At 52.0% G+C, this 26,838-nt stretch overlaps 1 protein-coding gene across 5 annotated transcripts in view; it reads right to left on the reverse strand.

The window, feature by feature from the left end:
* Positions 1-1,280: 1,280 nt before the first annotated feature.
* Positions 1,281-26,838, reverse strand: part of PAX2 (paired box 2) — an 80,918-nt gene continuing 55,360 nt past the window's right edge. For 3 of the 5 annotated variants that reach the window (XM_074373764.1, XM_074373762.1, XM_074373761.1), the window contains 5 exons: positions 23,070-23,245; positions 20,695-20,821; positions 6,568-6,669; positions 4,213-4,299; positions 1,281-3,767 (listed from right to left, as the gene is read on the reverse strand). In XM_074373764.1, the coding sequence (XP_074229865.1) occupies positions 3,691-3,767; positions 4,213-4,299; positions 6,568-6,669; positions 20,695-20,821; positions 23,070-23,245 (569 nt within the window). In that variant the 3' untranslated portion in view covers positions 1,281-3,690. The remainder of the gene's footprint in view (positions 3,768-4,212; positions 4,300-6,567; positions 6,670-20,694; positions 20,822-23,069; positions 23,246-26,838) is intronic. The other 2 variants (XM_074373763.1, XM_074373760.1) reach the window with 1 other exon arrangement.

Raw genomic sequence — 26,838 nt, forward strand, 5'->3', positions numbered from 1 at the left:
ACAGGTGGGCAGGGAGAAGGAAGGGGGTGGACCTGATTAGAGGCTTGCTGATTTGTTGGGGGTACCTGCAGTGTCCTGATGTGGGCAGGCTGGGCAAATAGGCTTCGGGAAAGGTAGGCCTGTTGGAATCATGAGGGGAAGGAAGTGTCTAGGAGACACTGCCCTGAGCCAGTGGGAAAAGTCACTCCTTAGTCTGCCTCTAGGCTCTGCTTGCAGCTGCCCAGCCATTCCTGGCAGCTCAGAGCTTCAAGAGCCTTTCAAGTGGGAGGAGGCAGAGATGGAAGCTGAACTGGCAAGGTTTCCCAGGGGCAAAGCAGGAAAGCATCCAAGGGCAGAGACTAGGTGGACTCTGTGGCCTTTGTTGGAGAGCTGGAACTGGGAGGCCACTAAAGGTAAGAAGAGAAGACCCCTTACAGGTATCTCAGAAGCAGCCAGGACAATCACTCCATCCCTCCCCCAAACAGGAACAGAAAGACACAGACACACTGATCCTTCATTCGACACCCAGGCACAAGAACAATAAGGGTGTCTGAAAAAATAAACAGTTCTCCCACTTCCCCACCCCTAGACCCACCCAGGGACATGCAGACCCACGCAGACCAACAGAAATGGGAGCGACCCACCAACCACCCACAGACCTAGGCATATGCGCGCCCTCTCCGGGATAGACCAGACCGCACCAATCCAAGCTGCTGCTCGCCCAGGCCCGGACACCGAAAGGCACAAGGGGCGCGCGAGGTGGCTTGAGCCCGCAGGTTCTCCGCGGGTCTCTGCAGTGCTGGGCGCTGTCCGGGCAGGGAAGTAAAAGCGCAGCGAAGAAACCTGTGGCAAGCGTCCGCGGTCTCAGCGGTTTGGATACAGATCCGGGGGATAAAAATTGCAGCTGCGCGGAGGAGCGGAAGAAGGAGACAGGACAGCAACCCTCCACCCACGCAGAGAGGGCCTCCATCGTCGCGTTCTGAGAGCCTGCACCCTAAGTTTGGGTGTGGTTAGAGAGGCAGGGCGACCAAATTGGCTCACTCGAAGTTATTCTGAAGTTTTGCAAATCGAAAACTCAGCCCCAAGGGCGAGGTCGGGCTGGGGAGGGGAGAGTTACTACTGGCGGGCAGGCTTGTCTGGGCCACTGCCTGCTTTCAGCCAACAACGAGAGTGTCTCGGCAAAGGGGTGGGAAGGGCGTCGCAATGGGAGTGTAGCTAGGAGGATTATGAAGTATTTTTGGGGGATCGACCAGTTTGAGGGAAGGCCTGTTGGCAGGTAGAGACAAACCTGGAGCCATGGGGAGTGACATACAAAATTTTATTATTATTATTATTTATTATTATTATTATTATTAATTATTTATTTCTCATGTGCACACACCAAAAAAAAAAAAAAGAAAGAAAAAAAAAGAAAAAAGAAAAAAGAAAAGAAAAGAAAAAAAGAAAAGAAAAGAAAAAGAATTAAAACGAACCGATGCGCTGTAAGTGGCCAAGGAGACCAGAGCCATCGGGTTTTGAGGGTTTGGCTGGGTCCTGGGTCTGGGGCCCCTGTCTGGCCAGCCCCACAGGGACTGGAATGGGTCGGGCCTCGGAGTTTAAACCTTGACTCGCTCGCTGCCCCGCTCGGGCCACTGGAGCCTGGCTGGGCAACGGCAGTTCCTTTAAACTAATCTCTTTTCTCGTTTTTCCTTTTCAAATAAAAAGGCTCGAAGGGGAGAGAGAGATCTGGGCGAGGACTCCAAGCCTTTTAGGATTTGTTCAAGGATTTTTATTTATTTATTTATTTATCACTTTTATTGACTTTGTTTCTGTTATTTCGAGTCGTCACGATCCACGGGTGAGGAGACATGCAGGGCGCATCGCTGCTACGGAGAGAGCAACTACAGGGCGGGGCGGCCCGGCCGCCGGCGGCCCAGGGCGCGCGGGGCACAGCCGCGAGGGGCAAGCCCTGGGGCTAGAGCTGCCACCTCTGATCTAGCCTCAGAGGGCAAGGCGGCCGGGGCAGGGCTGGGGAGAAAGGCCGAGGGAGGGACAGAGAGAGACAAGAGACGGAGACGGAGAGAGACAGAGACAGAGGGGGAGAGAAGCAGAGGGGAGAGATGCAGAGGAAAAGGATGAGGAGAGAGCGAAAACACGGAATTACAGAGAAATAGCCAACAAAACAGAGGCGAGAGGAGTCCACAGGACCATGTTCATCATTTTGCATAGAGATTTTTCTTTCGTAATTTTTTTGTAACGTAAAAAAATGCCCCCCTCCCCCAGGACGTGCTGTGCTTTAGTGGGCATGTAGCTGTGTCCCCCCCCTCCCCCCCAGCGAGCGGCGACTCTCACAGCACAGACAGCGGAGCGTATCTACAGGCAGGGCGGGCGGGCCAAGGGGACTCTACTGGGCGGGGCGGGGTGGATAGGGCGGGGTTATATACACAGGGGTTCGCCTTCACACGACACACACCGTCTTTCTACAAAGCAGCAGCCTGTTGGGGTTTTGTTTTGTTTTCCTTTTTGCAAAGATCATCATATTAAATAAATGTAGACTTTTTGCGGTTCTGTTCAGTTACTGCCAGAGGGGGAGGCTGGGGGTGGGCAGTCCCCCACTTCCACCCCGCGCAGCTCAGACGGCAGCCCAGAACCTGCTCCTACCACCAGCAGATTGAGAGTCTGTATCGGGGGAGGGGGACATCAAGTAACTGCTTGGGAAAGACCAGTGCCCTTGGCCTGCGGAAACTGGTCCTGAGGCAGGCAAGGGAGAGCCTCCGTTGGGGCTGCGAGTTAGGGAGGAGAGATGCAAAGCGTCGTGGGATGGGGAAATAACGGGCAGGAGGGGGAACTGCGAGGTCAGCAGATGGAAGAGATGCTGAGGTAGGGGCAAGGCGAAGCTGAGAGTCTGGTCACTAGTAGGAAGTGCCTGGGCCCTGGGGAACTGGGCTGTTGAGGTGGAGTAGGGAAGAGCCAAGAGTCGGCTCTGTGAGTGCGGGCTGCTGGAGCCTGCGTGCCTTGGGTCTCAACCTTAGAAATACCTGGCGACCCCAACCCGTGTCCCTAGAGCCTGGCCCCCTGTACACCACCATTCCATTCCACCTTTGGGGCAGGGCACACTGGGAGGATGGTGTCAGTCCGGCTGGTGCGGGGGTAAGGACTTTTCCCCGAGGGCTCGGCAGGAGGCTCTTCCTCCTACAACAGAAAGTAGTTTTGTTCTTAATTTCCTTTGCCCAGTCCCTCCAGCGAGGCTTCCTGGCGCGGAAGCGTCCGAGGCGGGCTGCTCCAGGGCTGAGCCGCGCTGCAGTCCGCGCTGATTGTGTGTCACAGAAACGTGTCCCCCGCGCGCAGCGGCGGGCGGGGCCAGAGTCCGGCCATGTGGCTGATAGGCTCCGGGGCCAGCTTGGGCGAGGCGGGGACAAGCTGGGTCGGGCCCTCCTCGCGACGCCGCGCAGTCCAGGCAGGCGGGGAGCGGAGGCGGGCGGGGTTGGGGGCGGCGGGCCCGGGCCTGAGGGTCCCGCCCGCGATTCCGCCCGCAATTCCACCCGTCCTGTCCGGCCTTCGACGGGGTGAAGTGAAGGGCTGCAGGGGTCCTGGGATGGGGCTGGGTCTGGGGCGGTGGCCGGGAGGCTTCGTGTCGCGTCGGTCCTCCCTCCCTCCGGGGTGGGCGTTCAGACGGGGACGATGTGGAGGCCGAAGCTGTCGGCCTGAAGCTTGATGTGGTCCCCGCGGTAACTAGTGGCGGTCATAGGCAGCGGCAGCAGCGGCAGGGGCGGAGCCCCGGGGGGCGGCACTATAATAATAAGGGGAACCTGGAAGTTAACACAGGAGAAGAATGGGCTGGGTGAGAGGACAAACAGGAGAACAAAAAAGGAAAGAAAAACAAAGAAAAAGACCTCCCCGGGCTGGGGTCTGGCTGGATCCTGGCAGGGAGACCTTGGCTGGGCTGTGGGGCCGGTTGTCCCCAGGAGAGCTGCATTCACTGGGTGGGAGTGGGTCCTGATCGGAGACCGAGGGTAGGGGCGGCGCAGAGCCTCCCTGCGACCCAGGAGGGAGAAGAGGGGAGGAAAGGGGCGGGAGGCGCGGGCGTCCTCTAGGGATCCCGGGGCCTCAGCGCTGCGCTAACGAGCCTGCACGGTTGGGCATCCAAAGGTTGGGTCGCGGGGAGTCGGACCCGCGTCCGGAAGCAGCACGGCCGAGGTGGCCGGCGGGCGGACGGACGCGGTGAGCCGCCGGCCAGCCAGGTGGCGTACTCACTTAGTAAGGCGGGGTTGCTGAATCTCCAAGCCTCGTTGTAGGCCGTGTACTGGGGGTGGCTGTACGGATTGCCGGAGAACTCGCTCCCTGCGGGAGGGCGGGGGAGTGGGGATCAGACACGAGCAATGCTAGGGCGGACCCGACGTGCCCGGCCAGAGGCCTCCCCCGGGTCCGAGGTGCAGGGGCGGCGGGCAGGGCAATGCCCGCTGCGGGCTGGCGGCCGGGTGGAGGCGGAGCAACCCACCGGGTCGGCGTGGGGAGACCCTGCGGTGGGGGGATGGTGCAGAAGCACCGACGCACCTCCTACACTGGCGTGGAGGTGGCTGCGGGGCACTGCCCGCCCGGGGCTCCCCAGCGGAGGCGCTCCGGGCCACCCAGGAAGGGTTTGTTCCGGGTCCAAGCCCGCCTACGCCGCTGCGTAGGGGGCTAGGGCCTTTTTAGTGGAGACTCTGGTTCTAAGAGCCACAGCTCCATAGGGTGGAAGAGGGGGAGGGTGGCCAAGACAGGCCCTCGGGACACTTTGTCCCAGAAAGTCCAGAGAATGGCGTCTCAGCACGGTGCCAGTGCAAGGGGTGGGGGTTCTGCTGGGAAACACCCCTCTCCCTCTTTTCCCTCTAGAGACTCGATACGTGGGCCAGCAGGGGAAGGAGGCGGCGGGATGCAGGTGGACTGCCCGCCGGTCCGCGAGCGGTGAGCGAAGGGCCCCGTGGGCTGGGAGCCGGAAGCTGCTTCCCTCCCTCCGCGGGAGAAAGGCCAGGCCTCCGGGTTTCCCCCTCGCCCTTTCTCCTGTGTGATGACCCCAGACTGTTCACAGTGATCCCTAACCGCGGGTTAAGTAGAGGAGAAGGGGCCCCTCTCGGAGAGGGAGCTGGGGTGGGGGTGGGGGATGCAGCCACTGGAAAGCCTGTTTATTGACGAGGAGGGAAAGCATGCGTGCAGCAGGATAATGAGCTTCTGAGCTCAACTGTGACCAAGAGGAACTGAGCTATCTCCTTCCCCATCGCTAATGAAACAAGTGTAATTTCCTCATCAGCACTAGATTCTGTTTAACGACTCCCCCCTTGCCACCATGAGCTCTCTGCGGCTCCCCTCATCCCCACCTCCTTGCAGACTACCCCCTCCCTCACCCCCACCTCTCTAAGACCTTCTCCAGCCTCCACCTGCTCGCTGCTGGGACCTTCTGGGAAGAATCTCCCTGCCCCCAACATTTCCACCCCCCCCCCACGCAAAATCTGGGAGGGATTTCCTCCTACCCACACCCAACTCTTCTTACCCAGTTCCTCCAACTCCCTTCAGCCCCTGTTCTACACCACCTGACAGCAATCTTCCTCTCTGCCATCCCCTCCCCAAGCTCTGCTTACCCAAGGCTGTCCAGGAATGGGGCCACCCACCCTATTCTATACTCCTCCTTGAGAGATTCTTGAGAACTGAGCTTCAGGGAAGGGGCACACAGAAGGCAGCCAGCAGGAGTGGGTTGCAGGCCCAGTGAGTCTCAGCCTCTTTAAGACAAGAGGGTTTTTTTTTTGTTTGTTTTTGTTTTTTTTTTTTTTTTGGTGTTTATATGAATAGGAGCTTCAACTCTTTGGCTTCAAGCCCAGCTCCCAATCTGGGGTGAGGGGTTGGGAAGAGCACAACCTCCAGCTACAGTCACCAGACCCCAAATATAGCCTGTCTCTCTGATCCACACAGCCCAGACCCAGCTCCTGTCAGGCAGGGATGGACCAGGGCCCTGGAAGAGCAATGAGGGCCCGGGGATCTTCTGAGGAGATGTGGGGGTGCTCTAGATTATTTCTCTGAAGCTAGTCTCTCTGATTCCTGCCACAGCCTGTCTTCTGTTTGTCTTTCCTTAGGGACTAACTCCCTCTTCTCCCTGGGGTGCGGCCGGCTCTCAACACTGGTCTTCCCTGTGGGTTGGTGTTGACCAGGGTGGCTTTGTCTGAATGACTGACATGCCCCTGGAAATGGTTCTTGGCTCCAAGTTTCCATGGAAACCAGGGCAGGCTCTTCCAAGCAGTGTCAGCTGGCTGGAGGTGGGCTAGGGCACTGGGAGCAGATCTGAGGCTGAGTGCTCCCTGGGCACAGGCTGGGGTGGGTGGGCACTGCAGAGGGGCCAGGACATCCAGTAGGGTGCACAAAGGGGGCACTTTTTCAAGTTCCCTCCCTAGGATGTTCATGAGGGAGAATGAAGGACTGGCTGCAGCCTCTAGGGAGAGAGAGGGATAGAACAGCAGTGGTTTGGGGCGAGGGGATGTTGAGTCACCCCCCACCCCCAGCCTCAGACTACAGACCACTCAGTAGCTCACCCACAATTTAGTTACCCCAACTAAATTAGGCAGCTACAGCATTGTCACCTACCAGGCACCATTCCTGCCAGGGTGGAGGTGGGGTAGCTTCCCTGGCCAGTGGGGGGCACGTGAGGGGGGTAACCAGGCAGAGTGGTGCTCGCCATGTCACGACCTGGAAAAACACAAAGGGGAAGGGGTGAGGCCTGGAAGAGAGGGGCCTGCCTCTGCTCCCACCAGGGTGCCCTATGGAAAGGAAACTTAAAGCCCTGAGTACAGTCACATAGGGGCACATCTGAATGAGAAGGTCCAGGTATGCCCTCGCATGTGTCGAAGCTTGTGACCTAAATGTCCTATGATCAGCTGGGTGGGTGCACTTCTCCTCTGTGTAGCTTTGTGGGTCTCTCTGTGCATTTGTGTGTGTGTGTGTGTGTGTGTGTGTGTGTGTGTATGTGTGTCTTGTCTGTCTTTGCTTGTGTCTCTTTCTAGTCTAAACCCAGATGGAGAAGGGAGGGAGATGGCTTGGATTTACTGCTTCCCAGTGAGATATTCAACTGTAGTCTCTCCAGTAGCCAAATGGACCTCTATCATCTTGCTCACCTCTCCCCTCTCTAACACCCCATCTTTCCTCAGGCTTAGAGGATGCCCCACCACCACCCGTACAGGAGCTGATGGGTATTCCTTGTCCTCTCCAAGTAGGGCTGCAGGGGTTGGTCCTGGCAGGTATGAAGAGCAGGGAGGCCAGCCCATGGGCTATTTTGCTGTTAGTGTTTACGGCAGTTAAATGATAGAAAACCATCCCTGCAGTAAATCGGGAGCTTTGAGCTAACAGTGCAAGTGGATCAGATCAAGTTCCAATGAGCAACATCTCTCCCCCTCTAGCTGGTGGACTTCTGTCCCTGGAGATGTCTATTAGCTAGAGTGTGAAGGGTGGGAGGAAGGGCTTTCCTTAGTGTCCTGGAGGTAAGGCAAAGCAAGTCAATATTAGGGAGACACCCATGGTCCAAAGACATCTCCTCTGGAACACAGCTGCACCTGAATGGCCTCCCTTCCTTGCCTGCCCCTTCCAGCACCATGAAGGGGTCACCACCGTCTTTGCAATTTGGCACACTCCAATCTCTAATGACAACAATTCGCCCTCTCCCATGCTTCTGTGCCTCAGAGGCTACTCCATCCTCTTCCGGGTCCTGGGTCCCCTTTATCCTCTCCACATTCTTATACCCCTCTTCAGCCAGTGCCACTCTCCCAGTCTAGTGCCTCTGTCCAACCCTGGGAAGACAAGGTGTGGCTGGTGGCTGGAGGAAGTCATAGAACTATGCATATCTGGCCTACTTTCTTTTCCTCAATTGCCCTAGTCCTTATCCTCCTGATGGCTATTCCAAAGCATCTCTCTTTCTCTCTCCTTTCCCCTCTGCCTTTTAAGTTGACCTCCCCTTTAATTTTCCTGAAGAGTCTGTTTTCTCACCGCTATGTTAACATATCTGAGTGATTCATACTTCTCTAAGTGGACAGAGATACAGGTCAGGTTTTTGCATTCCCAGCTCCCTGTGAACATTTTCATTAGCTGTCCCACTGTCACCTCAAACCTAAGAGGAATAAAAGCAGATCATCTTCCCCACAGTCAGTTCTACTGACCCACATGAAGACCATCAGACCAAAAACTTTGGAATCCTTCTTACATAGGCTTCCCCCACCCGTGTATGAAGCACTGTCAATTCTCCTTAGCCATGTCTATTACATCTGTCTTATCTCCATTTCCTCCACCACCTCCATAGCTCAGTTCCTAAGCACCTGCCCTTGGTTTGCCACAACAGTTTTTTATTTGTATTCCCTCCCTCTACATTCTCCTCCTTCAATTTCAAATGTCGCTGCTTGGCTAGTCCTCATGAAACATTGATGTGCTTTCATCACATCACTTCCCTTGAAAAAACCATCATTGATTCTCCTTAGTCTACAGTTTGAGTGTCTCTTTGGCAGTCTAGTCTGCCAGGCTTTCCAAAGCCTCCAGGTACTCTTCTCCACCCACTGTTTTCAGCTCTGATCCTTTGATAAACCCCTCCTGGTTTAGTTTGACTGTTTTCCCTGGCTGGATGCTGTGAAACCTCTGCTTTTGCTGTGTTATTTTCTTCTTCTTACTATAGTTTCCCTCCCCTTCCAGCTCAAGCCTTAAAATCCCTACTGTTCTGCCCATTGGAGAAGTTTCTTTCTTTTAAACTGCTATAGTGCCTGTGCTCCCTGGTTTACCATGTCAGTATATTTCATGAAGCATTAGCCCTGTTGTTTCATATCATGCCTTGCTTCCTCAAACAGATTATAATCAAACTGAGGGCAGTGTCCTGTCTTCCGCTCTAGTTTGCAGTTGAGAACATGGTAGATGCTCAATAAAAACATTGATTAATTCTCTATCAATCAATCTGTTACACTTAATAGCCAATAGCCAATTCTAGGTAAGTTATATTGTTTTCTAGCTGTTTCATATATGTTGGTGTCCTTTGAAGAGATAAAGGGTGGGCAAAATGTAAATGTTTGAATCTGCTTTTTCTCTGCAAACAGTTTGAACAATGGATCATGAATCTTTATAGGATGATGAAAGTGCAGGACTCAGTTTTGTCATGCAACAGAATGATTTTCCTCTCTACCTATCTACTATAGCCAATATCTGACATTTTAAAGCTCAAGAACGAACAACAGAATCGAACTGTCAAATAAGAGATCACTTTGGACTCCCAGAGAGATAGAAGAAAGAATCTGTGTTTGCCGTGTTGTGGATTTTTGTTTTTGGTTTTGGTTTTTATTGACTTCTATTGTCAATTAAAGGTACATTCCTCCTGACCATCTCTCAGCAGAGAGGACGTGAAGTGGACAAGCCAGGAATATCAATCCCTAGAGAGATGAATAAAATGGCATTTTGTGGTTAAAAAAGGCCCAAGACAGAGGAGAGTTAGGGAGGATGTAGAGGTTTTGAATTAGAAGAATACAGCAACCCAGTTCTTGGTCTTGTGAGCCTAATGTCCACAGAGCAGCCAGGAAAAGAAGGATGCTTCTTTCTCAGTAAACTGGAATTTAAATGCATCTGAATTCTGATTTTCAGCTGCATGGTTTCCACAATATGTCACACACAAATTCCTTGTACTCTAAGGTTGTGTCATACAACCCCTTACATAGCTTCAGGAGAGAAGAGGAAAGGTGGGATACCAGAAAGGTGTTTCCAGCTAACCTGGAGGTACCCCTATGGCAGTGTTTATTTCCATTGGATTCTTCTCTTGCAAATGGTCCAACTTCCAGCATATAGAAACTTTTGCCTGCTGAAAATCAGCACAGAACTATTGATTGAGAGACACATTTCCAAATTCTGTTGAAAAAAATGAATCTGGGAAGTGCTTTCAGACATTTTTTAAGTGTGCGAGAAGAGACCCAGGATGAGAAAAAGAGCATAGAAGCTTCCCGATGCTCTGCATCCAGCTGTGCTTCTGCCGCTGCAGATTCTGTAAAATCAGAATCATCACCAAGAGGTGCCTGCTCAGGACCCCTGAGCCAACACAGGTATAAGCCACTGCATACAAAGCACTCTCAATGGCTTCATTAGCACACAGGTGATACCTGAAGAGCAGGAACAAATTGACCAAACTCTTGCCAGAGCCATATATTCTTCTAGAACACCATTGTCAATAATGGAAAACACCTACTGCAGGAAGTTTTCAAATTACTAACACCATCATACCATTTGCCCAGCAGCATTCTTTGAGCAAGCCTCTGCTAGTGAGATAATATGAATGGAGAATGGGGTCTGTGCAAGGAAGAATCGACAGAGAACTGGGCCTTGCATTACTACAGATGGGTGGACAACGGGGAGCAGAGACGGACTCTATAACTGTGAGATGGCACAGCCACCACCTTTGAACAAACAAAAGTACAGAAAGAGAGGAGGATATAGCTCAAGTGGTAGAGCGCATGCCTAGCATGCACAAGGTCCTGGGTTCAATCCCCAGTACTGCCTCTAAAATATATAAATAAAATGAAACTGTTTACCACCCTGCCAAAAAAAAGCACAGAAAGAGGACAAAAGAGCTTCACAGCAGAATACATCAGTTATAAAGTGTGTATCATCTGACAGATGATAGAAGGCAGTAATGCATTAGTTTTGCTCACTGACAATGCTGGGAACATGAAAGTGGCACCAAGAATCATACCTGGATAAGACCCCATGTATTACAAGAGGATGGATATTTCATTTTGAATAATTGCTTCCTAAGATTACCAAATTTTAAAGATGGAAGAGACTTGGAGGTCATCAGTCTAGCTTCTTTGTTTTAAAATTGAGAAAACGGGGGCACAGAGAGGCGGCATGACTTTCCTATGGCAGCAGAGAAAGTAAATGACAGAGCCCAAGTCTGAAACTATGTCCATACCACACTGCCTTTTAATGATAACACAAAGCCAGATACTCCCCAAAAGAGCCAAAGAAAGAACAAAGAAGTCATCCGACTAGCAAAATCTCATATTGTCCCTGCTGTTGTTAAGATGTGGCAAGAAAAACAGGACACAAAGAATAAAATACTGACACCGAAAGTCTGTAGTAAAACTCCATGGGGCGGAGTATTAATCTCCTTTGAGAGTTTTCTGAAAAACAAAGAGGCTCTTCAAGAAACAGGAGTCGCTGGGAATCTAAAGTACCCAGAAGTGTTAGCAGCACTGTACTTGATGAGGATGTCTTCTCAGTTCAACTGCAGAAGTCCCTGAAGATTCTAAAGCCAATTTCTACAGCAATCACTACATCTGAATCAGACAGTGCACTTTTGTCAGACATTCCTTACCAAATGGGCCAGATCAAATCAACTGTTTTGGAGAATCTAAGTGCAGTTCCTTTTACGAGTACAGAGAAAAGCAAAGTGAAAGACTTTATTAAGAAAATTTCAGTCACTGGGTTATTTGTGCTATTTTGTCAGGTCAAAGATCCAAGGGCAGAGTTGCGGTTCTACCGGCACCTAGGCTAGCTAGCATTCACTGAGCACCTACTATTATGCTAGGCACTGTCCTAAATATTTTCTATGTATTATCTCATTTAATCCTCATATCAGCCTACTATGTTCATCTGTTTTTAATCCCCATTTTATAGATGAGAAATGGAAGCTCAGAGGGGGTAAGTATTATGTCCAAGATTTCACAGCTAGAGGGTGGCAGAACCTGGACTAGAGAACGAGCAGTATACTTGGGAACTGATTCTAGAATGACCTTCTCAAATACTGTAGACCCGGAAAACAGATAGCTATTTGGTCCAGGAAAGTAACCTGGGATGATGCTAAGCGAATCCTTCTTATAACAGAACATCTTGCTGGTTCTTGTTTCTTGCATGTTTCAGGTTCTCCCATTTTCTACAGCAAGGGTTTGAAATTGGGGTTCACTGATCCTGTGGGACATCACAGATGTGCTTCAGGGAGTCTATATAAAGCTATATGTAAAAGGTTATAGATACACACATGTAATGGCATTTATCATATTCTCATGAGTCAAAGATTAATAAGCCCTGTTTGTAAAAGGCACAAAGAACCTCTGTTCTTTGGTGTAAAAAAGACACTGATTTCTTTGAAACTATTTGAATTATACCAACAAACCAGATCATATAAAGAGTGGTCAAATAAGGAAGTAGCAGGGTGGCTTATCTCAAGTAAGGCAAATGTCAGCAACCAGAAGACCAAGGAAATAAAAGGAAGCTGCCAAAGCAGAAGAGATGCTGCTTGGTGATGGCAAGACAACAAGACTTATTAGACACAGATTTATACAGCAAAAGTTATATCCAGTGAGTTTAGAGATGCTTTCCCTTAGCATCTTTCTCTGAAAATGAGCACTTTTGCTATCCACTTGACACTGTGGAGGACCCTAAGGCCAGAAAATATAACTCTTGTTTTACTCTCCTAACCTCAAGTTTTGTGTGCTTCTCATAAGAGAGTGAAAATGAAGACATTAGATTGCTTCAAGGTTGGCAGTCTGTGCCTGCCTTTGACACAAACATAATACTTCCAAAAACACACAGTTATTAAATTTTTAATTACTGCCTAAATATACTGTACAATTACATTTACTATACCAATTATGACCACTTTAGGACCAATCCAGGTTATACAGAATACACTAAAGTAACAAACTTTAAATCTGTAAAAGATGCTTTAAAAGGAGAAGGAAAGAGTTTTCTACATATTTAATTTTGTTCCTTATTTCCCAAATTTCCAAATCTTCCCAAAGGTTTCTCCTGGGGGTAGAGATGCCCGTGTGAGGGGCCCCAGCCCCAGCCCCAGGCTTGGCCCTACAGCTCCTCCTCCTGATGCTCGCCTGCTCCGGGTTCCAGTAGAGGGGGCTGTGCCGGGAGCTCAGGGCAGCTGCTCTTCTAGCTGAACTCACTTTCCACTGACAGCTGGACCTTTGGTCCCCAGTGTGTCCTAGGCAGGGATGCTGCCCTGATCTTTGTGGGCTAAGTGAGGTCTGCACCTCGACAGCCAACCAGCCAGACACAACCAGTCATGCTGTTCCCACCCCTTCTCCTCCCAGCACACTGCCCTTGGCTCGGCTGTGGTAGCCTGCTGGCTAAGGGCCCCACAAGAGGTGGTTTCCTTCTAAGCCGGCTGGATCAAGGATGGAGCTGCAGCCTCGGGATTCTGGGATAAGGACAGGGAGTGTTGGGGAGAATCACATTTTCAAAGAGCTGAAACAGAACTTGACTATCATCTAGTCCAAGTCCCTCATTTTACAGAGGAAGAAACTGAGGCTCAGAGAGAGGGTAGACATCCCAGCCCTCTCCTCTTTTCATTTGCCCGGGCTAGGGCTACCGTTTCTGGCTCCATTAGCAAATCAAGTGAAGATTGGAGCTGGGCAGGTGCTGGCACCCTGGAGGCTGGGCCCAGGCTTGCTGATGGGCTCAGAGCAAGAGAGACCCTCGTGCTGGGTGGGCAGAGGTTAAGCCTGTTTGCACAGTCTCCCGATACTCCAGGTCTCCCAGTTCCTCTCTGGCTTTATTTTGTTCTCTGAGAGCGCTGAATTGTCAGCTCTAATCCTTCCGAAAGTGCAGCGTTTTTCAGGCGCTCTGTGTAAGTGAAACCCTAATCCCAAGGAAAACGGCCACTTAAGCTGCTGGAGCATTAGGCTGCTCTCCGAGCCTGCCACAGGATTTCCTCCCTCCCTGCCCACCAGCTGGGCTGCCACCGAGGAGGAGAGGAGAGGATTCCAGACTGAAGGTGTGCAAAGCCCTCTGCGAAGTAACAATAGTGGCTGGGCTTGCCTCCCAAAGCTCAGGGTTGAAAAAGTGCTGGCTTGTTTGTCCTGAGGCTACAGCTAATAGTAGGGAAGGAAGGATTCTGATCACCTTGGCAGGGAGGGTGGGGTGGGATCATTCTGTCACCTTTCACGGTGGCTGGCTCTCTGGGGGAAACAGGCTTTCAGGTCTTACCTAGGTGACCCTGAGACCACCAGGACATTTCTGGGCCCTTGGTCCCAATACATACCTGTAACAGTCACTGGGACACCACTATTTAGGATTTCTGGTCATTTAGAAAGGCTGGGTTGACTGATTTCACTTTTACTTAGCCAAACTTTTCTTGTTAGAAAGTGCCAAATAATAAAGTAAACAGGCTTAGTGCTGGGGGATCCCCCTTTGGAGACCTCTCCTTTGGGACACATCAAGCATCTCAAACATCTGCAGCAGCTGAAAGGGTCCCTATAACCCGGCTAGCCAAGAAAACAGTGCCAGTGTTTTCTATTAGGCAACACTTTGTTGGCCTGAAGTTGGCTATTGCTTGCACTTGAAATAAAGACCACTGATTTCTTGAAGATATTTTGATTCAAATTCAAACTGTCCTCCCTCCTTGATCTCTAAATGAATTAGTGAGACCATGCTGTGGAGGACCCAGCACAGTTCATTTGGCATGCGCCACCTTTGGGTCTCATGGACAGAGGGAAGAGATAAAGGGAGGAGTCAAGAGGAAAGGCCCTTGATGGTGATGGGCCAAATCTGAGCTCTGTTTAGAAGGCCATAGAAACTACATCTTTGTTAAGATGCCTGGGAACCCTTCATACCTTCTTCCTCCTCCCCATGCGTCTCCTCCCCACTGTAGCTCCATTAGCAGCCCCATGTGCTTCTGTCCAAAGCACCCTCCTGGGGAGGGCAGCCCATCACCCACTGGGATGGCTGATGGGTACAGACATGGATGTGGAATTGGGGCTGGAGATTGGGGTGGTACAGCTTTTATTCTGTTCAAATTTATTCTGTTCAAATCCTAGAGTAGATTAATGCCTTTTCTTTGCAATGTCTTCCCTCCAGAGGTAGACTGGATAAAGGAGGAAGGGAAAGAGCCCTGATCCGATGACTCCCTTGGCTGCAGACCCAAGGCACCCACATTATCTGTCAATGTCTCATTGCTATGGAAATGCCCCCGTAATTAAATCAAAGCTGAGGTCTGGGGGCTGGAGGTCCTTGGGGATGTGGTTGGAGGCTAGCTTCTTTCCAATGGGCCTTCTCAGCTGAAGAGAAGCCCTTTGGCTTGGTTCAGCCTCCACAGCAAAAGGCTCTCCGACTGGCCGTGTGTCTGAAGTAGCCCCAGCCCTCTCCTTTCAAGGTTGGAGAGGAACTCTGATGTCTGTGCCCTAAATTCCTCTAGCTAATCAGGGGCTTTGAGCAGACAGACAAGGCTAGGAGACTCCCAGCCTCCTTCAGAAACATTTCTCAGCCTTTATTGCCCTCTCCTCCCCCAAGGGGCTGGCCAAGGGCTAAGCTGTTTGTTTTATGGAGGGAAATGCAGTCCCATTGGAAGGGGGTTGTTAACTACAGGAAAGAGGCACTTCCCAGAGGTCCTCAGGACTCCCTGAGCAGGAGGAGGAGGATTTTCCAGGGTCCACACCTCTATCTGCTAAAAGGCCACTTTGCTAACCATCCCAGATGCGGGCAAAGAGTCTGAACTTCTAAGAGTTTGCAACTCTTTCTCCGAAGCTGAGCCCACACTACTCTCCCCTGTCTCTAGGCTCCGGCGACCAGCCCCTGCTTTCCTTTGAAATTTGCCTTACTGGCCTCCTCCACCACTGCTCAAATTTGTCAGCTTCCAGGAGACAGCATCTTCTGCTCCCTCTCCCTGCCTTGGGTACTTCTCTCTTAGGCAGCATCCACATCTCCTCGTAGATCTTAGCTACAGATTTCTTCAGAGCTGCAGTCTCTGGGCATCAAGAGAAGTTTCTCCCAAGCTCTTGAAACAAACCACTTTCTCCCCACCCAGGGTGGGGAAGCTAACAAGGCTTTTTTTTTCTTTTTTCTACGAGGGAGGAATGGACTGTCCCTGTTATGGTTCTCCAACGTTCAGCCATGTTTCCAAAGAAAAGGGAATATTCTCTGCTGAGACTTAGCAGTCTGGGAGCTTGGATCAGCCGGGGACAGGCTCTACTTTCAGGGCTGCCTGTGACTCATCTCTTTCCATGCCTCCTGAGCCCCAAGCAATACACTAGAGGTGTATTCTTTGCCCTTTAAGATCTCTATTATCTGACAATTTGCTGAGCGGTTGTGGGGAAGGGGATGTGGGATCAAGATCTGTGATGAACACAAATCATACTTCTCTTTTATCTTTCTTAGAAATTAAACATACTTACTTTATAGTTGCTTTTGGATTGTTCTATCATCCCTAGTTCTTGGGGTTGTAATTGTCCTATTTATTACTTCGGCAAACTCTCCCTCATGATAGTTTGTGTTCATATGTGTGTGTAATTTTTTATAGCAAGGTCATCTTTTGTGGTGGATTTTTTTTTCTGTAGGAGTCCCATGTGCCCTGGATTGTAGAATGTCTCTGCAAGGAAAATTTACTCTTGTTCCTGCTGGGATTTCTGAGCAGGTTACTATCCTGGACAAATTTTTATGTAAGTTCTTGGCTGGGGGTTCCTGTCACATCCTCATGGTATAAATTTGGACTCTGAACCAAGGTCAGGCTTGGGAAATGGAGAAATGGAGACATTATTTTCTCTCACTTGCTTCCCTGGGCCACTGGGATGAGTTTGTGTGTTTCCCTTTCATGGATAGTGCTGTCCTGCTTGGTTCCTAGCTTTATGCAGGGGAACACTCAGTTCTAGCTTCCTGCTTCTCTTGGGCCCAAGGTCATGTCTTCTGTCTGATGTGTTACAACCTTAGCCTCCCTGCAGTCAGGGTCTACCTCCAGTGTGATACCAGGAGGCTCTCATACAGGGCTTTGAGTCTCCCTCTATTGCTGGCACCAGAGAGTGAGGTTTGGTTATGAATTAACAATTCTTGTTTTTATATTTATCCAGCTGTGTTCTGGTGAGTTTAGCCTGCCCTGTTTCTGGACATCAATCTCATTCCTCCATTACCCATCCTGGACTAAAATGAGGGTGGTGAGGACTATGCTTGCACAAAGTTCTCCCAGTGCTCTGCAGTGAGGCCCACTAGAGGCCCGTGAAGCCCACTGGTGCAGCAGCTCTGGGGCCCGGCGCATCCCTCGGCTTCTAGAGTGAGAATGGAGAACTGCTGTACAACCCTGACATCCTCCAGCACCATCTTGCTCCATTTGGGCTCCAGGGTAGGGAACCTGCTCTCAGCTTCAGGGCAGACTCTCACCAGCTCCAGGGACTCTCTAAATGCTCAGAAGCATCTCCAAGTGACTTTGGGAATCTGAAGCTACTATTTATCTTCTCCTTCCACATCAACTTAAGGACATCACAGCCAAGGTCCTCTCAAGCTCCCCTGTGGCTGCAGACCTGGCCAGGCACCAGACGGGAGGGGTTGAGGTGAGGAGGTCATGGGGAAGGGGGCTCTTTTCTAGCAGTGTTGGGGACTTGAAGGCACCAGCACACAGTTGGAGCCAGAGTCCTCACAGAAGAGGCCCTGACCCAGAGGCCCCTGGGACTACTAAGGGGTTGATGGCAGCTGGCTGTGGGGTCCTCTGGAAGAGTAAGAAGGTGGCAGCCACAGCCAGCCAACCTGAGGAAGCCCCCACTCTCTCATCTAGTTGGTCCCTTTTTCCTTATCACTTAGGAGAGACTCGGCTCTGTTCCAGACCAGCAGCCTAGAGCAGTGGGCTGGAGAGAAGAGATGCCGCTGAGCTAGAGCAGCCCAGCGGCGGAGGGGAAAGTGGGTGATAAATTTAAATAACCAGCTTGACTTGGCAGCTTGCTGAGTTGTGATGCAGTGAAATTAAAATCTCGGCAGAACTTGCAAACACTACCCAGAAAAATCAGTCTCTCTCCCTGGTTTCCTGATGGAAGGTGGGGAGGGGAGGCTTGCAGGACGAGCCCCAGCCTCTGGCAGCCACCCTTGCTTGCAATGTGATTAGCTGTGTCCTGGCCCACTGGGCCCCACTCTCCCCTCCACACAATAGTCCCGGCTCCTCTCTCCTCTCAGTCCTGACCTTGTGGAACAGCTGCATCAAGTGGCTGGTGAGGTTTGAAATCAGCCTCCAGTGCCAGGAGGTGGCAGGAATATCAATAAGGTTGGCTCCTCAGGTTGGGCTAGAGCTTCCTGGGCCCGTTTCCTTGGGACTCAGTCTCAAAGGTTTGCAGCCTTAGCTGCATGTCCCCAGGGAAGGAGATGAGCTGGATGTTAAAGACGAGGGGGATGAAGACAGCTCCTTGAACTCCTCGTCACACTCAGGCCAGGCTGCGAGGACAGGCTGCCCTCCCTGCTCTCTCACCTTTAGCCCACACCTGGCCAGGATCACCTACTGGAAAGGGCTTCCCCTTTTCCTTCTCCACCAAAGCCCTTCGTATTCTCCAACCAAATAAGCTTTTAAAGAATCTTTGAGGGGAATTTTTATCAATGCACCAGAAGCCACTCCCATATCCCAGCTGTGCTTGGAGCCTGGTTCTCACAGATGCCAACATCTTTCTAGAAGAACTCACCCAAGTCCACCTCTCTGGCATCTGCTCCCCTTACAGCACTGCTCACCGCTACCCACAAACTCCTGGCCCGCAGGCCAACTTGCTGGACCGGCTCCTGAGACGGCACTGCCAAACTCTCCAGGCACTGCCCTGTTTCTCACCTTGACAGTACGGCCAGCAAATTCTGTTCATCCCCATAATAAACACATCATGAATCATTCATCTTTAATAGATTATGCAAATTAGGGGGACATAAAATCAACAAAGATCAATACCTGCAGCCGTTTAATTGCCAGCAAAAACATTTTAAGAATGAGCAGAATCTGTAGCCCTTTCTCAGATAATGGCACCATTAATCCGAACATTGGATCTTGGCCTAAGTGTAGAAAAATCATTCCCTGCCCCCTACCCCTTTCCTCCTCCCCTCCCCCACCTCTCCACACACTTCACTCTTTTTGGTAATTTCCAGTTTCTGAGCTAGTTTCCCCGTCATTACCACTGGTGAACAGCTCCGAATGTTAATGGTTCTGCTTTTGTTACTCCTCGCTTGATTGAAATGTCGCATACAGATTGAGATGTTAGTGCTAACTTGCCACCTGGGAATGTCAAGCTGGGTCTGAAATGAACTTTTCTCACACTTGGATCCAGATGGATCAGCCGGAGATGTTCCCAGGCTGAGCTGGGACCATTCCAGGGCCATGGGTGGGAGGCGGGCAGGGGATGCTCAAGGTGGAGGCACTTTTCTGCACAGCCCAAGTTCTCCTGCAGCAGGAACCCTGTCCCAAAGATCCATCTCTCCACCCCAGAAAGCCCCTGCCTTCTGAACTGTGGCCCTGGGCTCAGGGAAGCCCAGCTGGGGTTAGAGAAAAGTCTCCTGGGCTGTTTTGCCAGCTGCTTGGGGTGGCCACCTTTGGGAAGTGACCACTGTAACTCTCAGCAGATCATGAGAAAATGTGGCCTGCCTAGGCCATTGCTCTTCCTTGGAGCAGAATACCCATAGCTCGGAGAGTTTCCAAGCTGGGCGCAGGAGGGCTCCTGCTGAGGGCCAGTTGATGATAGGCTATGTCCTGATCCAGCTAGGCTGTCACTCCCAAAAGCATGCCCAGTCCTCCAACACTTCCAGAACGCAAACTCTGATTGTCTAGCTAAAGAGCTCAACTCTGTCTAGGCCAGAAACAGTTGTACCAGACACTCCTTAGGGAGAAACTGGGAAAGCTAACAACGAGGCTCTCCCAAGCCCTCCAGGCAGAGGCTGGGTGGCCACTCACAGCCCGTCTCAGGCCTGAGCCATTCTCAGAACAGCTCCAGATCAGAAAGAAGCAGGGCCCTGTCCTCCAGTGGGGTCATGCATGCTCCCTGTCTTTGCCACTGGCCGTGACCCTGGATGTCTGGTTCCCAGGCTCCCCATGCTCCGCAGGTAATGCCTCAGTGTCTCCCAATCCCCACCAAGACCCTTCTCAATCATTCTGTCTCCCAAGGAACCAACGGCACATTGGCTTTGTGTCTCCAGAATAATTAGGTGAATTTTAATAACACCTCAACACGTGTCTCTCCCACTCGGGTTCCTTCCTGGCCCGGAAACCCTTCTGCAGTGCCAGGTGCCTTCCCTAGTCCGCAGCTCTGCGGCCTGGAGCTTGGTTGGCCGAGCTGTCACTTGCGCTGCACCTTGGTCTGCTTCCCCTCTAGCTGCCTCTGCTGCTCCTCATTCATGAGGGCCCTTGGATTAGGTGCCCCCTCCTCCTGCATTTGACTGTGGGACAGGCAGGACCCTGTCTGGCCTTGAAATCAAGCCTCAGTCTCAGTGATTTCTCTGGGAAGCTGGAGAAGAGCTGAAATAATTGAGCTTATCTATAACCACAGAGCTGGATGCCATGCCCTGATGCCCAGAGCCACAGCTTTGACACACTCAGGCTGCCGGAGGAGAGGAAAGCTGGTCCTCCAGGAGCCTGGGGGATACAGACTGTGGAGGCTCGATACTGGGCACTCATGCTCCACCGTTTGTCCCCTGCAGTCTTCTGCGCACATTCTAACAAGAGGCTCATAATTCTGGCCACCTTGGTGGAGGCAAGAAAAAGGGCAAAGATAGGCAAGAGGATGGACAGAAAGAACCAGCGATCCCCTCTTCTGGCTTGGCTCTTTCCAGGCTGAAGCTCACAGAGACCCTGACCACGATTTTTTCTCCCACTTCTGAGCACATCTGTTCAGAAAGCACCCTGGTTTTTGGAGGCTCCCTCTCCTCAGAGATCATGGCAGGGAGCCCACTTGTCACCCTGGGCCCCAGATGGCACGGGCTGAGGCGCTGCCACTGAAAGCAGCTTCCCCACCCTCCTGGAAGCCCCCTTACCGGTCACAACAGGGTATGTCTGTGTGCCTGACACGTTGCTGCCCAGCTCAGGGTTGGTGGATGCAGATAGACTCGACTTGACTTCATCAAGCCCAGGGGTCAGGGCTGGGAGGGAGTACTCGTTCCCCTGGGAGGAGAAAGAAAAGAGACGGCTCACTATTGATGCACACAGGCGGAGAGAGGGCTCAGTGTGCAGATGGGGAGGAGGAACGGGGAGCCCTCCCAGATGGGGTGGAAGGAGATGGCCAGGCAGAGGGCGGGGAGGGTGGGAGGGGTGGGTTTGATGAATGATGGGGAGTTGTGTGTGGGTGGGGGCAGACCTGACTTTGGGAAGCTGAGGTGCAGCTTGTACATTCTCGGTGGTTATCCCAGCACCCTTTACGTTTCTGTAGCATCTCCTGCCTCAGAAGCCCCAAGGGTGGAGTGTAGCAGTGGGGATCCCCCTGCTGAGAGGCAAGGGGTGTTTTAAGGTCCCCCTGGAGTGGCGAGTCTTGGGGAGGAGGGGTGAACCCTGACTCGATGGCAGAAGCAGTAGTTGGGGGAAGGGCCTAGGGGGGCCTCCAGCCTGGCACTGCTGGGCTGGCTGATCGGGTGCTGGCGCCCCTTTTTAAAAAACAAACAAAGACAGCCCCACAGGCCCCTCGCTCTCTGCCTGTGCAGTGGGGTATGAAATTGGGGAGGGGGAGAGTCCACATGGCTAACAGAAGGGTGGGAGGGGGCCAGTCATTGACTCTGAAAGGGTGTCCTGCCCGAAACACTCGGGTAATTGCCTTTTTATTGCAGCCACCGCCAAGCCAGACCCCAGAGCTGGGCCGACCAGGAGCCCGCACAAAGCAGGAAAAGTTGCTCTGATTAATATTACGTTAAATTAAAACTGATTTTCTGCTCTTTCGGGTCCGTTTTTTTCCCTTCCGCTTCCTGGCCCCCCCAGAGGGCCCCCTCCCCTCCCTGGCTGGACAGGATTGCCTCGTCATTTCCAATTCCTTCTCGTATTGATCTTCCTGTAGAAATCAGTTTTGTAATTAGCTGCAAATTAGGCCTTCTACTGGGGGTGAAGCTGCCCCCTGATTTATCACCAGAGTAATTCGCTGTGATCGGAGAGAAATTAAAATGAACTCAATTAGGCTTCGGATTTGCTTTATGGGCCCTGCTCCGAGTTTCAGGGGGAAAAATGACTGTGCTGGTGTTTAATAGTCTAATGAAAGTAAATAAAGGTTATTCATTGTAATACAGCCGGGGACTCAGGGAGGGTGCACAGAGCTGCCCGCCTCGGCCGGCTCCTCCTTTGTTGGTTTATGGCTCAGGGCACCTTAAAAAGACTTTTGATTTTTGTTTTATGAAGACAAACAGCTTATGGGATAAAAGGACGGGCGGGGAGAAAGGCGAATGGCTGGGAACTGCTGGAGTCCTAGAGTGGAACTCTGCTGCACGGAGCCCGTGGGGCTGTGCTGGTGCGCGCACACGCGCGCGCGCGCGCGCGCGCGTGTGTAAGCACTGTAGGCTGTGCTGCGCTGCAGTTGTGGGCCTGGCCTGAGCCGGAGTGTGGGGGGAAGGGGTGTGTGCTCCCGTGTTGCGGCGTGTGCACTAGGGGTGATCCTGATGTGTGGGTGGACTTGGGCGTGGAGGTGTGTGGAGCTGATAGTCTGGGGGGACCACACACCTGGCTGACAGGGCTGTGCTGTGAGTCCTGTGGGTTGAGGGGGGATGGATGGTGGGTGGTGGTGGTGTGTGAACACATGCACACGGGTAGATGTGGGGAGTTAGGAGAGGTGTTTTTACGCTATGTATTGTGCCAGTGTGTCCTGGGCTGCGTCCCATGCTGTGTCTGTGGGAAGTATGGACTCTGAGGCGTAGGCTGTAAGCCTATCTAGGGTCACACTGGACAGTTGGATTAGGGAGCAGGAGGCAGGCACAGTGGGCTCACCTCCCACCAACGGGCAAGAGGAGCAACCCAGGTTTACATGGACTTTCTATAGGGTCCTGGAGACATTTAGGCAAGTGACATTCCTGAATATTCTATACCAGAAGCACGGAATGGCAGGGCTGGAAGGGACCTGTCAGATCATACATCCAAGCCTTTCATTCTATAGACAGGAAAACTGAAGATAGGACTTAAACTGGAAAGGGATAAGATTTACCTAAGGCCACAATCATACCCAGACCTTATGATTTCTAACTATCACATACCATGATGATTTTTCTTAGCTCTGCTATAATGGCCTCATGTGAGCGTGTTCACACAGTGTACACACAGTACACCTATATTGCATGTGCAATGCTGGGTGTGCACGTGGCAGGCCTGTATGCACATCCCCCAGAGGCCTTGGTCTGCCCAGTCCCTTTCCATCTATGCAAGCAGAAAGCTCCTTCCTCACCTGTTCTGATTTGATGTGCTCTGATGCCTGGAAGACGTCAGGGTAGGAAGGACGCTCAAAGACACGGTCCAAAGCTTCCAGCTGCTGCTGGGTGAAGGTGTCAGCTCGCAAGTGCTTCCGCAAACTATCCACGCCACTCTGGGAGTCTCCATTGGGGACTGAGCCCTCGGACACATCTGGAGGACACATGGACACTTGGGACATGAGCACAGGCCAGCAGAGGCAAAGAGCAGTGCAGTGGGCAAAGGGGGTGGGCACCTGGCTCGGCACCCAAGGCTTTGCATCCCTGCTTGGAACCCTTACTCCCAGCTTTGAGACTGGAAGTGCTGGCCCAGGGGCTGGCCATGCCTCAGAGACCTGGCTGAGGGAGCCAGAGCCTCTGAATGACCTGGGAAGAGAAGAAGTTGTCACAGCTTGGAGGGTAGGGGGATAGGGTAGGGTGGGAAGGACTAGGCAGAGGTGGAGCCAGAGGGGCTCCTAGAGGCTGTATCCCCAGGGCATGGCTACCTCCTGAACCCCTTCTCTCCCCAGCCTGGGTCATCCTGAGGGAGGAGCTGGGTGTCTTGGGCTGGCATTACCAAGCCTGTGGAGAATTGAACTGGGCTCTGAGATGAATTTCAGTTCCACTGACTCTAAGGGTGGAAAATCATCAAATCTCCGAGGCTGAGTGTTACATGGAGACTTGGTGAAGTAATTAACTTCACCGCTGAGGAAGGAGGGACTCTGAGGGCTAAGCAGAGGCATTCTGCTCGCGTTGGGCCAGGCCTGAGATTGCAGCAAAAGGACAGCTGGTGGCACGTGAGCGTAAAACGCCAACTTGGGCAGAGACTGAAGACCACTGCTGTGCCAGGGCCACACTTCTCAGCCTCTGTCCCTGACCTGGACCCCGGCTAGGCTTCCACCAGACACCCAGTTCCTCCTGTGGGTCTCCACTGGGAGCTAAGACTTGCCCCCGTGTAGGAAAAGCCACGACGGTGCCACAAAGTGCTGTCTCCCTGGGGCTGCAGGCCAGTCCCATCTGCAGACTGCTCTCCTCAGGCTTCCTCCCCACTCTGCTACCCCTGCCTCCCTGGCCCTACCTTCCACATCCGGTCCGTTGGGGTTTCCAGAGTACCTGTTTTGCCTCCGCTCCCTGAACCCCGACCTCGCAACTCCCCTGGCCCAAAGCTGGGTCCTCCCAGCCACAGATTGGCCACTTCTTGGCTTCCATCAGCCCAAGACCAGCCAGGGAGCCTTGGACCTGGGGCCAGCCCATGCTGTAGGCCCCAGGGTGTTCCTCTGGGACTGTTATATATATCAGTTTATATGTGATTATACGATATGATATAATCAATATTGCATTATATACAGTAACACCGTACAGTATCATTCAGGAGACCATAGAAAATATTACATATTGATTAACCTCAACCTGCAGCCATCCTCTCTTGCTGGCCTCCCAGATGGAGCAAGGGGGTCTGCTTTCCTAATGGGACTTCCTGTCTTCACTCCATCTTGGAAGGGGTGGGAAGGCAAAGACAGTGTGTGTGTGTTTGTGTGTTGTGTGCATGTGTGTGTGAGAGAGAGAGAGAAAGAGAAAGAGAGAAATGAAGACCAGGAGCACGTCCGAGGTGGACAGACACAGGGACAGCCTTGAAGATATTTCCATGTTTCCTAGGTTCCTCTGGCCACAAAACTTGGTTGTCGTGTTTTTGTCTGTGTAAGCCTCTAGAATGATTTTCTGTCGTAGGAGTGTATGTATCTCTCTCTATGAGTTAGGGTGTGACACATTTATTTTTCCCTTTTGTGTATTTTCTGTGTAATGCATTTGTACACGTATAAACATCCAGATGAATAAGTGTCCAGGTATGGGTAAGTGACAGAGCAAGAACCTTTTCGAAAAGATGTGTGTGTCCGTGTGTGACTGCATGGGGAGCCTGAGCCCCCATCCCCCAGGTTTCTCCTGTGCCTGCTTCTCTTTCAAGGATGTGCCATCCTCCTCATTCCACCCCTTGGAGCTATTGGTATGTTTCATTGTGTCTAATTCTTTCCCACTGGAGTCCTCCTACCTTTTGGGGAAGCCCTGCTGTCGGGGCTGAGGAAGACAGCAAGCGTCTTTGTGTGTGGTTACTACAGTGTCACCAGTGGGTCCTGGGGAAAAAAGAGCATTTGTCTGTGAGCCTGTGCTCACACATTATGTGCATGGGTGTGTGCATATGTGTGGTGAGACTCCTACTATACTTCTGTGTCGATTTGTGTATATGTCTGTGTATGGCTTGGTTCAGCCCGTGTGTGTGTGTATGTGTGTGTGTGTGTGTGTGTGTGTACGTAGGGGCTGAACTGAAGCTTTGTCCTCAGGTCACTGGCTGGAGGAGTCTCTTTTCCTTCATTTATTCAGGGGCCCTTCAGATCTTGACAAATCTGTCACTCTAAATTTGCGGGAGATTATGGTGCTCTCTCCCCAGCCCGCAGAGAGGTGATATATGATATCTGCTGCCCCTATTGATTGCCTGATCTGGTGGCAGAGGCCGGCGAAATGAACTTGAAATGAACATCATGCCTCAACTCATTGTGCGTATAATACACTACTTAATCCCACATTTTTCAGCCGCTATGGAATTCAATTGATCAATCATGTTCCACTGATAGTACTGTTTTAGGGGTTATTGCTGCTCCCTCCACTCACTGACCTTTTTATTTATTTATTTTTTTTGTATACTCAGGCCCCGGTGATAAGGCAGGTTACAGAGGCCTTGATGGAAAGGGGGAGGGAGGAAGGAAAGGTAAAAGGAAGCCTGTAGCTACTGGAAGAGGTGGCCAGGGAAGGCGGGGAAAGGAAAGAAGAGGAGAAGGAAGGGGGGTGGGGTGAAGAAGAGCTAGAAGGTGCCAGAGGAGCAGAAAAGCCAACGGGGTGATGAAAGCAGGAGCAGGAGAGGCTGCAGGAGGCATGAGGAAACCCCCCAAAGTAGAAGCAAGGTGATGCGGAGATGGGAAAGGCAGCAGTCATGACAAAGAAAGTTCTGGGGAACAGGGAGGAGAGCCGCAGGGGCAGGGAGAGGGCAGTGGCATTACTGAAGGGGACAGGGAGGCAGTGCCCCCCACATCAGCCAAAGGGCCCAGAGGCTCTCACAGGCTCTCTCCAGAGGCTAGGGTGGCGCCCTTCCCTCAGCTAGAGAAGGAAAGGCGGCGTGAAGGCAAGAGGAAGGGCGGCAAGGGGGTGAGGGAAGGAGGCTGGGAGAAGCCTGCGCTCAGAGGTCCAGGGAGGAGAAGCTCAGGGAAGGAGCAAGCCCAGAGGCAAAGGCAGGGCAGAAGGGGGGCGGGGGGAGAAAGGGAAGAAGCATCCCACCCCAGATGCCTCGGGAATCACAGGCTGGGCTGAGGGCACTTGCCACAGGAACAAAACCACTGGCTCTGCCTTCCTGGAAGCCTGGGTATCCATATAAGGAGAGCAGTCCAGGGCGTGGGTCAGGGTGGGGTAGGAGGGTCGGGGTGGAGGAGGGAAAGGAGACGAGAGTAGAGGAAGAGCAGAAAAGAAAAGAGAACATAGAGGAAGAGAATTGAAGAGAGATCGATTTTTTAAAAATTTTTTAAAGAATAGAGAGAAAATGAAGCTGTTGCCAATGCCAACCACTTGTAGGGACCTCCTCAAGTTGAAGGAGCGGGAGGGCTCAGGGTGGGGCTTCCCAAGGACAGTCTCAGAGGTGGCGCAAGGGAGAGGGACTGGAGCTGGGCTATGAGAGCCCTCTAGGCCCAGACACTGGAGGGCTCTCTGGCAGAGCTGGGCTAAAAT

The sequence above is a fragment of the Camelus bactrianus genome, chromosome 11 (genome assembly GCF_048773025.1).
Source record: "Camelus bactrianus isolate YW-2024 breed Bactrian camel chromosome 11, ASM4877302v1, whole genome shotgun sequence".
Classification (NCBI taxonomy): domain Eukaryota; kingdom Metazoa; phylum Chordata; class Mammalia; order Artiodactyla; family Camelidae; genus Camelus; species Camelus bactrianus.